At 39.3% G+C, this 13,472-nt stretch overlaps 1 protein-coding gene across 1 annotated transcript in view; it reads left to right on the forward strand.

Moving 5' to 3' along the window:
- The first annotated feature begins 429 nt into the window (after positions 1–429).
- usp22 (ubiquitin specific peptidase 22) overlaps positions 430–13,472 on the forward strand; it is a 29,228-nt gene continuing 16,185 nt past the window's right edge. Inside the window, exons 1-2 of the mRNA XM_079261091.1 lie at positions 430–808; positions 11,892–12,024. Coding sequence (XP_079117217.1) covers positions 689–808; positions 11,892–12,024 — 253 coding nt within the window. The 5' untranslated portion in view covers positions 430–688. The remainder of the gene's footprint in view (positions 809–11,891; positions 12,025–13,472) is intronic.

Raw genomic sequence — 13,472 nt, forward strand, 5'->3', positions numbered from 1 at the left:
GAAACCAAACTGTCATGTCATTTTGGAAGCTGAGCATTGCGATTGTGGATCTGTTAATAATAAATTGTTTAAGGATTTATAGCTTTCTGTTCTTCCTCCTGTACTTGGAATTGCCGTTTTGATTGTCATAACATTTTTTTTTATTGATACAGGGAAGCTGATTTACGGTTTGGCCAATGAACGTCTTCATGCGAACGGATGTGGGTTGCAGGAAGATGCAGCCAATCACGATGCAGCATCCATTCCGTAGGGGCGGGACTTAAGAGAAAAAAAAGTACTTGTTAAACGTCAATCAAACCGAGAGCTGCACTGCCATTGGTTCACCACCTTGGATGGGGCGGGTCTTGATGACAGTTACCGTGTAAAGCGACTGTAGAAATTCCCATGCTAACCCACTTTAGCCAGCGTGCTAACATGTAATTTAGCGAATGTGTAGATCTATATGTGCTGCGTAATTCTGAATTTAAGTGTGTGAATGGTATTTATCTCCAAAAAGGGGCACATTGTCAAAATTGCCTAGATGTTTGTTACTGCGCGTGTCTCGGTTCCTGTAACCAACATGTCCAGTTAGCGTGAACGCAGCAGGGAGCGAACCTGGCAGGCTAGCCATTTGGACCTGGGCTGTGTTGGGGGCATTTGGACTGGTTTCGTCGCTCACAGGACAGGAAAGCCGGATGCTGAGACTACAATGAGTCCCGGAGGCTGCCCCCATGTCAACGGCTTCAAAGTGGACAACTGGAAGCAGAACCTGAGGCTCATTTATCAGTGTTTCGTATGGAGCGGTTCCGCTGAGACCAGAAAACGCAAGGTAACAAGCAAAGGGGGAATTACTGTTTTCAAAGGACTAAAATCACACATCGTGGTTTAAAATTTGGTCTTTTTTTTAGCGGGGGGGGGGGGGGGGGGGGGGGGGGGGGGGTGCGCGCGTGTGTGTTTGTGTGGGCTCGCATCGCGTGCGTGGACAGCTCCCCGCCCTTCCAAGCACTTAATGCAAAACTACTGATGCCCCCAGTTAAATACTACCTGGTCTCATGGGATTTTATTTATTTATATATTTATTTATTTCTAGAGTACCAACCTTACAGTATATTAACATCTACACTCCAGCCAAGCTGAAGCACACTACTGTAGTTACCCCCAGGGCCGGATTAAAAGTGCACAGGTCCCTGGGCCCAGAGTGTTCCAGGGGCCCCCTTCCCCACCGCAACATTGTGAAAATTGTGAATGATACACTTTGAAACGACATTTCTAACATCTCTCAGCTGGTGGTACCAATAGAAACACACTGGACACTGGAAACTATCTGGCATTTATATGCATTTTGTTTTATGTCCAAACTGCTCGTGTTTTCTCCATGGGGGCCCCAAGTGGGCGTTGGTCCCTGGGCCTGTGCCCATTGAATAATCTGGCCTTGGTTACCTCCCTCATTGCTGATGGTTAGCCTTGTATCGAAGCAAGAAGCCACACACTACATCACAGGGCTAATATGCTAATAAATGACTGTAGAATAATATGCATCTGTTTGCATTGGCTCTGCGCCTGCAGTTGCTCCACTTCCTCCCACTAGCAGACCGCAGGCCAGCAGCGAACAAGGGCTATTTCCTTGTTTGTGGACCATTCTCAAATTTGGAATAAGTAAAAACACAAATGAAACTACATCCTTTTATCTTAATGTGTATATGTTATGTAACCTGGAAAAATAAAGAAAAAAAAACATCTAAAAATGACAAAGACAGTACAGATTTGCCAAATATTAGCATGCTCTGGTTGCATCTGCAGTGTGTGCTTGGTTTTATGCTGCACTTGTGTGTGTGTTTGTGTGTGTCATGTGCAGGGGATCAGTGGGAGGTGGTAGTAAGGAGGCATGTGGACTGAAATAAATGGTGCAAGTGATCTTTTCCTCCTCCACCAGCCCAGGCTGGCAGAAATGCACAGTTTCTTGATATTAGTTCATCTAAATCCATTGTGATATAGTCTTCCACGCAGCTCTGTGCATCACAATAGACACAGCTGTACCAGGTGGCTTTCATTCAAAGTGTGGTAGTATTTTTGTCTCTAAGCTTCAGATCATGGAAAGGATTGCATGCAATGCCATATTTGTAAGCTAATTTGCTATTTTAGATGCTCCTACTGTACATCTACTTTGCAACAACACTTTTGTCACTGTTTTTTAAAGAAGTAAACAGATGGTCATAATAAATACCAGGCAGACAGTGACCTTCCAATGCACAGATTTTTTTCTGATTTGGTCAGCTTGAGAATTCGAAGGCTCTGCTCTTTAGCTGCATCTTATCCTATGTTTACCCAAAGATGCTCTTGTGGCGAACGTCGACTGAAGGATTTGTGAAGGATTATGGAATAGAAATTGCATTCAGTTTCAGTGTTTTTACTGGCATTTTTAAGATAATAGCAGATTCAGCAGGGCAGTTTGAAAACAGTTTAATATATCCTTTTAAAAGAAATAGCAACTGTTGCAGTAAATGAACATGTTCACCGATTAGCCACAATATCTTAAGACTACTGTATTAGGCCTGTCGCAATAAGTCAATTAATCACGCGATTAAAAAAAAATGTGTGCAATAAGTTTGCTGGATGCAATCATTTTCATTTGTCTTTCTTTTCTCGAGTGCCGCATTTGTTTTAAGACAATATTAACTAAACACGGCAATACAACAAGCTTCCATCTGCACATCAGCTGCAGTTCTCCCAGCTGGGTAAAAAAGATCTTAACAAACAGGCTAGCTCCATCTTCCCAACAGTCTGCGAGCACTGGGGTGTTTCACCGACAGATTGAATACAGACAGGACAGCGCAACATGGTGTGAATTAAGACGGCGTCATTGATAAAGCGATGCTGCCCTTTTAATATTGTTAATAAGGCGATATTTTGAAAAATGTTGCAAACATTTCACAGCCAGTATGAATTGCCTGGATGAACAAACATGTTGTTACAAACGACATTTCTGCAACCTCACGACAACATGAAAAAAGACATGCCGAAGGTATTTAAAGACATTCAACTTTACCATTCCACCTCTGTTTAAGTCTAAACGTGTCCCCTTATATGAGCTTTACCATACTCGATGTAACTGTGTTGCATGATGTTTGGAGACCATATGTTCCAGATCACCATGTTGCCAAAACCCCAGGAGAAATCCTGATCTGTTTTAGCAGACTGGGGACTGGATGAGCATAAACTAGTCTGCACATCAAGCTAAATATTCTTTAGAAATAAAGTATGTTGATCTTTGAAAGGGTGTACTTGCAGTATTATGACATTAGTGTTATTTTAGTTGAAAATGACAACAATAATCACTTAGTGCAATATTATCGTTTATCGCAATCATTTCAGACAATTAATCGCATGGCAAAATTTGTTACCATGACAGGCCTACACTGTGCAAATGAACCACATGGGTTTTCTGCCTGGAAATGTTGGGTCTGTCACTCAGTGTATAGGTGGTTTGAAACACTAAGGCAGCAGCTGAAAAAGAGACACACATGAAGACCAATGATTGATTAAATGACCTTTTGGTTGCATCTGATAATGGTCTTGTCTCTGTATTGTTCTTCTTGGATCTCCGTACCGATCACATGTTACTACAGAGACTTGAGAATAATGTGGATAAAGGGCATTGCTTTGAAATGGATTAAATTATATTTGTCTAACAGATTCTACTCTCTACATGCCAACAGTGTATCCTCCCCAGCAACGGTTCCCAACCCGTTTTTCTTGAAGACCCCAGTAATGCAAATCCCAAAAAGCGGTGACCGCAGCCCTTCATGCTGAAATCATGCTTTCATTTGCTAACTTCTCCACACAAATGATGCATTCCACCTAAGTCATTTCATGTCCTTTTAAAGACGCACAATGTAACTTTCCGACCTTTAAACTCCACGTTCTGACTCATTAGATGACCCAGTGACATTTATTCTGCACATTTCTGGATCTGTTGGTGCCCAGCAGAACCACAAGGCTGACAAACTGCACTTTGCAACTTTTTCCACCACTGATGTTGCAGCTGAGTTTCGCTTCACTCAGTGTCACACATCAACTAGCCAGCAGATATCAACACTCCAGCTGTTTTGAACATACACCATGGCTGATTCAGCAAAAAAGAAAAAAAAAACAACAAAATTACGAGACATTATCAAAGGAAACAAGATAAGAAAGAGAAAAGGGGACAGAGCAAGACATAAGACAAAATACTGATGTAAAGCACATTTTGATGACCTCCATTTATTAGTGATGTGAACTCACAGTTCAATTCAATTCCAATTTTTGGGGTGACGATTCGATTCAGAATTGATTCTTGATTTATGATTCATAATTATTAAAAAAATAAGTAAAAAAAGAAGGAACTGTGACATTCAATTGAAATTGCGGCACAGACAAAACTTGTTTTGCTCGTCATTTTTCTTCATTTCAATCAGAAAAAACGACACAATAGGCAGACCATCATTCTGCTGTTATAATGCCCAAGAAGACAAGTAAAAAGATCAATTAAACTGACAAAATTGACAAATATTTTATAATGGATTATTTTTATTTGCAAAAAAAAAAATCTTTTTTTTTTTTTTTTTTTTTTTTTTTTTCAATTTAATCAAAGCATCTGTTTTAAAATTGTTAAGCAAAAGAAATCCAGTTCTTTGATTTTTTTTTTTTTTTTTTTTTTTTTCCCCTATTCGATTCCCCACCCCTACCATTTATTTACTTTGGGACCTGTTGTGAAAAATGAGGCTCTAATGTTGTCAGGTTCCTAGAACACCAGTTCCATGTAAACAACAACAACAAAACAACCTAGCATGGATTTACTTAGACTTGTTAGTGTGTGTGGATATGGCCTTCATTTTAGAATTCACACTGGCTGAGTACAGTGAAAACCTCACAGACCCATTGTGTTTTTTAGAGCCTCAGTAGGAGATCAGGAACCACAGTTTGAGAACCACTGCCCTACACTTCTGAGTTGATTTTGGTGTCCCTTAGGGTTCTAGTTTTGGTCCAGTTCTCTTCAATTTATGCAACTTCTGGACATCATCAGGAATTATGACGTAAATTTCCGGTCTTTATGCCGACACCCAGCTGTATTTGTCTCTGCTACCTAATGAAACAAATCAGTTACACACACTCCTGTCTTGTATTCATGATATAAAAGCAAGGATGACCAGTAACTTCCCAACTTTCTGAATTTGTGAGACTCTGATTAAAATAAAAAGTAACATAGATGACATTTCCTTGCCTCCATTTTGTATGTGAAAAACCTTTCGAGTAACTGTCATTTAAACCGTGCTGCTGGATTGCTATTTTGGCTGGTTGTCAAAATACCTTCCTCAATATCTTTCAGTTGATACTGTGCTGCTAGAGTGCTGACTGGTTCCATTTAGGACAGATATCACATTTCCCCTCTTTGGGCTTCTCTACACTGGAGCCCAGTTAAATTCAGAAAACACTTTAAAATCATCCTCATTACATATAAAGGACTAATTCGTTTTGATTTCTCTTTTATAAACGATTTCCTGCTTCCCTACAACCCCATCATAGCTTTGTGCTTATGAATGCCGCCTTACCTGATGCTATTGGAATTTAGCTGTTAGCTCTTTTATATGTTTATTTTAATATGTTTATTACTGAGTTTATGTTTATTACTGATTTTAAATATTTTACTACGATAATAATAGTCATAACAATAAGGTTGTGTTTTTTTTTTTTTACGTCATTAGTCGTGTTTGGGAAGTTGGGCTTTTCATTGTACCCACCTCTTGATTTACTGGAGAGCAGTGGGTTACCATGTTATCGTGTTATTGTATTGCCTTACTGTTATTCACAACTATTTTGTGATCGGTTTTATTTTTCCATCCATCCATATTTCTGCCGCTTATCCGGGTAACGGGGACAGCTGCCAAAGCAGGGAAGCCCAGAATTTCTTTTCCCAGCTAGTACTGGACAATTCCGAGGCATTCCCTGGCCAGTTGAGAGATATAATCTCTCTAGTGCAGGGATCCCCAGCCCTGGTCCTTGAGGACCGGTGTCCTGCAGGTTTTCCGAGTGATCCTGCCGGAACACACCTGTCATGCTCAGACAAGCTCTGCACATGTCTGCTAAATGCACATTGATTTGAATCAGGTGTGGTGCAGGAGGGACACTTGGAAAACAAGTGTCTAGTGTGTCCTGGGTCTTTCACCGGGTGTCCTCTCAGAGAGATGTGCCTGGAATACCTCACCAGGAGACATCCAGGAGGTACCAGAACTGGATGCCCCAAGCCAGTTTTTCTGGCTACTCTGAGTCCCTTCAGATGACTGAACTTCTATCTCTATCTCGAAGGGAGAGCCCGGCTATATTCAGCTGCTTGTATACAGCTCGTGGCCATAGGTGAGAGGAGGAACGTAGATTGACTGGTAAATTTAGAGCATCACCTTTTGGCTTAGCTTTAAGACTGCAACGATTTGTCGACAACATCGACAATGAAAATTCATCGATGAGAAATTTTATTGTTGATGCATTGCATTATTAACACCTGTACCGGCTTTGCTAATAAAAAGCTGCACCAGGCTACTTAACAGCATTTACCAACCACGGCTTTTCAGACAGTATAAGAACTCTAAACACCAAGCAAATAGCGCAAAGCACCACAGGAAGTGCTGGGAGCAGTATCGTCATTTTGTGTAGCGTCTTTGTTTAAACAACGAAGAATAAACTGACAGCGGCGCAACCTATTTCCAAAGTTTGGGGATATTTCAGGTGAAATGTGTAGTCTGCCACGCAGAGTTGGCGTACCACGGCAGCACGACAGTCATGCATTAGCATGTGAAACAAAAGCACCCCGGAGTCATGGTTTCCAGCATTCCTGATGGCAAAGTTAGCATTACCGAGTAGTGATGTGCTGCTGTTAGCTCTGCCAAAGAGGTTATGTTTTTACCAGCCTTTATGTGTTTGTGTGTATTCAAAATAACTTGAAAAGTTATGGATAGATTTTCATGAAATTTTCAGGAGTTGTTGAAAATGTGAAAAGGAAGAAGTGATTTAATTTTAAAGAGGATTCTGGCCCTTGTTTACCTACAAAACAGGCTTTTTCAAATGTAAATAATCATTTCAATGCAATTCTACAAAAATTAGGATGTTAAAATATTTGAGTTATTTTGTTTTCCTTTTGAGGCAAATTCTGTACAGCTTGGATATGACACTATAGCTAAGTTTGAACGTTTCAAAATAAATTAGTAGTAAGCCGATAAGCTTAAATTTAATACTCAACTGGTTCAGGAGTCATTCTTTTAACCTACTAAAGGACATGTTGTGACTTACTGGTAATCAGGGTGACTTTCATATGATGCAAATGAAGAGAGTGTGGTAAAACATACTGGAGCCTGTAAAAAGAGCTGCGTCAACTGGAAGCACAGATAGTTAAAATAATCATTAGATGCAGCCCTACTTAGCTTCTTCCCCACCATGACAGACCGGCACAACATTACTGCCGATACCGCACCGATCCGCCTGTCAATCTCACAGTCCATCGTTCCATCACTCCTAAACAAGACCCAGAGATACTTGAACTCCTCCTCTGTGGGCTGCGGTCTTCGGTTGATGAAATAAAATAAATACATTCTTAAAAATGTCTTCTTTTTTTTTTTTTCTTTTTTTTTTTAAAATTTTATATTTCTATTTTACTTTACTAAAGTTACTATCTTGTGTTTTTATTTGCTTTGCAAATTAAATTGATTAACAATTTGCTTTATAAAAGTTTGTATTAATAAAAACTGATAAACTCCAGTGCTTTAGACTAACTTGTCCACTGTAAACACTGGTGCACGTCATAAATTGACCGTTATTGCAACAGTTTCATCGTTATTCAATTTTAATTGTAAACAAGCAGCTTGCTTTGTAAATCCTGTGGGTTGGAGGACAAACATACTCACCATCCTCCAACTGGATAGTCGGTGGTTTGATCACTGGCTTCTTTCTATCGCCAACATTTTCTCAGATTTGCACAAAGCTGTAAAAAAAAAAAAAACGGCCTCCGATATACTCATCAGTGTGTGATAGGAGTCAAGCAGGGCTGTGTAAAGGAATGCATTGTAGAGTTTTAAGTATCACTTACTGCTTAAAGTTCCCCTTTTCTTTCTTTCTATATTTGTTTGATAAATGGTAATGGGTTACAAAAACTAATAGGGATGTGTGTTTCTGATTTGTCCCAATTCAGAAAGATGTAGTCGTTCTATCATCTGGAGCCCTCAGTTCACCAGAAGCCAGAATGATGCAGCTTCGGCAGGAATGTTCACAGGCTGACCTGCTGGGGCTTCATCAGTGACTCACTGACAACTTCCTGAACTTGCCCAGAAGTCGTATGTCCAAATCGCGTAACGTCAAAGCCTTTTTTTATATGAACACAAAGAGGAGGAGGAGGTAGATGAAGATGTAGTTTTCGGTCTAGTGCAGACAGCCTCTGTATTGCTGTATTACTTTCCCACCACCCTGCAAAGAGAGAGGTCTTCTACTTCCTGAAAAACTAAAGTCTAGAGAAACTTGTGATGTTCAGCTACACCATTAGCGTTAGCATTAGCATGCAACAGCAGCAAGCAGATTTTCAGAGGAAAGCAAAGCGGCAGAAATGGATCAGATTTTTGGTAAGAGACTCGAGGGTTCCTACAGTTCAGTGACAGGAGCAACTACACTTGTTCACATTCTCAGATGCTGATGTGAAGATGCTCGACTGACACACATTCCTACATGGGTACAACGTCACGGACTGAATCTGCACTTGCAGGCTGCAGTACTGACAGCTAATGGAGCGTTCGAGGATAGATTGATGCATATTGATGCACATCTTCATAATTCATGTGCCGTCTGAGCATGTATGCACAGTGTTGCATGTGTGACTGAAATAAGAATCTGTGCTCTTTAGAATAGATGTATTTTTCTAATGATAAGCAGGAAAAGCTGCTTGTTTATCATTAAACATGAAGTTGTACTGGTGCGGATCTGTTGTCTCATGTAGCATCAGCTCATAATGGAGTCCAGCTTTCATTTAATTTTTCATTTTCTCTTCTGTTTTCATCCATGTTTCTCTTCCACTGCCCTCCTCTTTCAGGCTTTGCTCATTTCTTCTCACCTCCTCATCCTCATGCTGGCTCTTCGGCGTGCCAACTCGTCATCTGCATGCTTTTGAACTGTTGCCGTCTTTCCTCCTTTCACAATCATCCCACCCACCCTTTTTCTTTCCACCACAGCTATCAAACAGAATGTATATGGAGTCGGATTAATAATTCATTTATCCACCGTTTGCTAAGTTTACATATTCATTAAATGACTTTTAAATGGTCTTTGTGCAGCAGAAGTTTTGAAAACAAGCGATTTAGTATATTGTTTGGATACGGCAAACATTAGATTATTATACATTCAGTAAAGCATATCAGAATTATCAGCAATCATTAGGAATCTCATTCCTGTTCGTCTGATGTGTCAGAGGTCAAAGCTTTTCACAGATGAAGTTCATGAATTATGATTTCTTGAAAATATAATGCACTTCAATGACTAATAAATGAGGATTAAAAAAAAAAAAATTCTGCTGAGAGCTTTTGGGATGCTAAAGCTTAAAGAAATATTTTTTACTTTTTACGGTTTTTAAATGCAGGTTTTCTGATGAATAACAGCTTTTAATAAAAGTGGGATGTCAGATATTGTTATGCAGTTTTTTATTTATTCCTTTCAGCTGAAGTTCAAAAGCTGTTTCTGTGTACTTACAGTATGGGTTTTACTTGAACTTGCCAAACATACAGATAAAGAATCCAACTTCTATTGGTGTTTCTATTTAATCTTTCCACAGTCAGCAGAGAAGGAGAACTCTGTTTTACATTGCCACTGAATGCAGCATGACAATTCCAGCTTTATATGTATAGCGCCACTTCACAACAGTGTTGTCACAGGGCACATACACATCATTTCAAGCCAATTCATAAATGGCCTATAATAGAAACCAACTGATTGCATCAAATCATGACTTCAATCCCCCATCCTGAGCATGCACGAGGCGACAGTGGGAAGGAAAAAACTCCTTTTTAACAGGAAGAAAACCTCCGGCAGAACCCGGCTCAGGGAGGGAAGTCATCTGCCTTGACTGGTTGGGGTGGAGAGGACAGGATAGACAGATCAACATGTACCACTGCACTTATTCAAGAAGACCTGCGGGGAAAAATGAAAAATCGGGTTAGAGATGGCAATACTGTCATATATTTATACATTTATAAACAAAAATGGAGCAAGGTACCACTCCGTGCATCAGGTGACGTCCCAATTGCTACATAAGTAATGGTTGGCTAGACTACCCATAACTATAAGAGCAAAGAGCATAACCTGGACAGTTGGGTCCCGTACATGCAGACTCCAACTCAGGAGATGCTCGTAACCTAACTATAAGATTCATGAAAAAGAGAGGTTTTCAGCTTGATCTTAAAGGTAAAGAGGGAGTCTGCCCGACAGCTGAGTGTTGAAAGAACGAGAGAAATTGGAAACTAAGTAAACTGACTGTTTAACAATCATTGCGTTGTGTGTAAATTAATCATATATCTTTGGGTTTTAAGACACAAGTACAATAATAAACTTTGTCTTTAAGCTGTGAAGATTTTCCTGTCTGATAAAACTTCAGTCTAGCAGCTTTATTAAATGTGTTTTGTTAGTTCCATGTTGGACCCCTTGTCTCATCAGAAATGTCGTCATTCTTAGTGTCAGTAGATTCAACAAGGTGTTTGAAGCATTCCTCTGAGATTTTGCTCCATATTAACATGATGGCACCACACAGTTGATGTAGATGTTGTTTCCTCCTAATTCTGACCCTACTGCCTGAATGTGGAGCTGAACTGGAGACTCATCAGACCAGTCAGCGTTTATAACTCTTCTATTGTACAGTTCTAGTGAGTCTGTGTGAATTATAGCCTCAGTTTCCTGTTCTTATCTGTCAGGAGTGGCACCCAGTGTGGTCTTCTGCTGCTGAAGACCATCTGCTTCCAGGTTGGACGTATTGTGTGTCCAGAGATGATGTTCTGCACACACTGGTTGGAACCAGTGACTATTTAAGACCTTGTTACCCTTCTAAAATCTCCAACAAATCTGCCCATGCTCTACTAACAAGAAGGAATTTTCTTTCAAAGAGCCTCTCACTCCATATTTTCTTCCCTAGACATTATTGTGTGTAGAAAATCCCAGTAGATCATCAGTTTCTGAAATACTCAGACCAACATAAATTAGTTTCTTGTATTTTGATGCTCAGGTTGAGCTTTGGCAAGTCATCTTGACCACGTCTACATGACTAAATGTGATGTTGCTTCCATGTGATTGGCTGATGAACTATTTGGTGGAACAAGCAATGGAGCAGGTGAAGTTAATAAAGTGTGTGCAGCTTTGAAGGGAGAAACATTTCCAGAAAAGTAATATGAGTGCTGTATAAAGCCATAAAACTGCTTTTCCTTTAGAAAACGACTGTATTATTATTATAACTGACATAAAATGCTTCAAAATGAATATAATGACTTTAAGAGTCTTTCTGGGAGAGTAGGAAGTGATCCTTGTGGCTATTTATCCAAATGAACACCAGCTATCTGACAATAGAACAATAGAATCATTATATATATATATATATATATATATATATATATATATATATACATATATATATATAATGTATATATGTGTGTATATATATATATATATATATATATATACACACACACATTTTGGGACAATTGGTTTCTTTTAATCTGGCCTGTTTCCTCTTTAAGTCCTGTAAAGTTGAGATTTCTAAAACTAGGATGGATGGGAGGTGCTGATGGTGTCAGTCTGTAATTCATTCATTTTGTCCCTCTCTTCCCTTTTCTTTCCTCAACAATGTTCTTCTTCTCTTTCAGGCCAAGTCATGTATCTGTCACATGTGTGGCGCCCACCTCAACAGACTCCACTCCTGCCTCTACTGCGTCTTCTTCGCCTGCTTTGCCAAAAAACATATCCACGAACATGCCAAGAGCAAAAGGCATAACCTAGGTATGACACACACACTCATGGGTTTTTACTTTAGAAACACACACAGACTGGATACTCAGCGCCGTGCAGAAATGTGAAGCCATACCTCATTTCTTTATATTTTTCTTTCTTATATTTTTCTTCCTGAGCAATAGTTCTTCAGGTTTTCCGAAGACCTATCAAAGCTTTTCTTTGAACCTTGTTTACTTTTTACTAATTTTCAAGCAAGCCATGAATAATTTAAGCTCAAACAAGCCCTAACTAAGGTAAGCAAGTGTTGTTTTTATACACACTGGCATCCTGGTTTAGGCATTTTGCTGCCAGTAGCCTGTCACAAAGACACATTTTGTCTCCATTTTTATTATTTCACCTGAGAAAAATGCTTAATAAGACAGTTAGACAAACAGATAATGGTATTGATTGGTAACTTGGGATATCTCTGTGAGGTGGAAGTGTGTCCTTGAATAGAACTGCAGACTGGACAAAACCAGCATGTGTAAAACCACAAAAAAACCAGTTAAAATCTCTGAGAACAACAATCAGTCAAAGAGCTTTGGGAAGTCCTTCAAGCAGTCTGGAGAACTATGTCTGAAAAATTCATGTAGACATCACAATGAAGCTTTATTAGCTTTATTATTTATGAAGGGGCTCAGATCATACATGGACTTTCAGGTTGATTAGAATTGTATAAAATGTTTTTTTTTTTTGGTTTGTTTTTTTTTTTTGCATGTTTTGATAAATTTCTCTATTATTTTCCATTTTCTTGGCAGCATGTAAACGCATCATACACACTAACATTACTAGCACGCGTCAAACTGCTGTTAAAAGGGCCAGTTAATAGCAAGTGACTATGAAGATGTGAGCTTTTTTTGTGATTCTCTGAAGCTGTACGTCAGTTTCTTTGCACATTTATGATATTGTAGTGGTTTTTATGGGAGATTTAATCAGGAGAAACACAACAATGTGCTCTTATGCAACATGGTGCAACATCATTGCAACAGAGTCCAAAGGGCTTCAGCCTCAAAGGGGGATTTGAGTGTCACCTGTTTGGTCCCATGTTGTCCTGTAGAGGAAACATTCATCAGTGAATTTACAAACAAAAAAACGATTTAGGTTGACCCTGATAGTTGAATATAAGTGTTTTTATTTGTTTGTTAGTATGTTTGCTAACACTATGGATTTTTATTTAAAATCCCTAAAAAAAAAAAAAAAAAAAAAAAAAGCTGTAGAAACGAGATGATCTTGTATCACGAATCTTGGTGCATCTGATGAGCGAATTTTATACCTCCTTGAAAACGTCCCCTAATCTGAACTAACTACTCTGCTCACATATTGCTGCCGTGTTTTCACACGGCAACGACGCATTTCAATTGTTGAACTACATATTTGCATTAAACAGAGACAATCTGGATTCCTCCAGGTCAGAATAAAGTCAGTGTAAACTCTTGGTCCCCTTCCCACATCCCTGC

The sequence above is a fragment of the Telmatherina bonti genome (assembly GCF_933228915.1).
Source record: "Telmatherina bonti genome assembly, chromosome: 21".
Classification (NCBI taxonomy): domain Eukaryota; kingdom Metazoa; phylum Chordata; class Actinopteri; order Atheriniformes; family Telmatherinidae; genus Telmatherina; species Telmatherina bonti.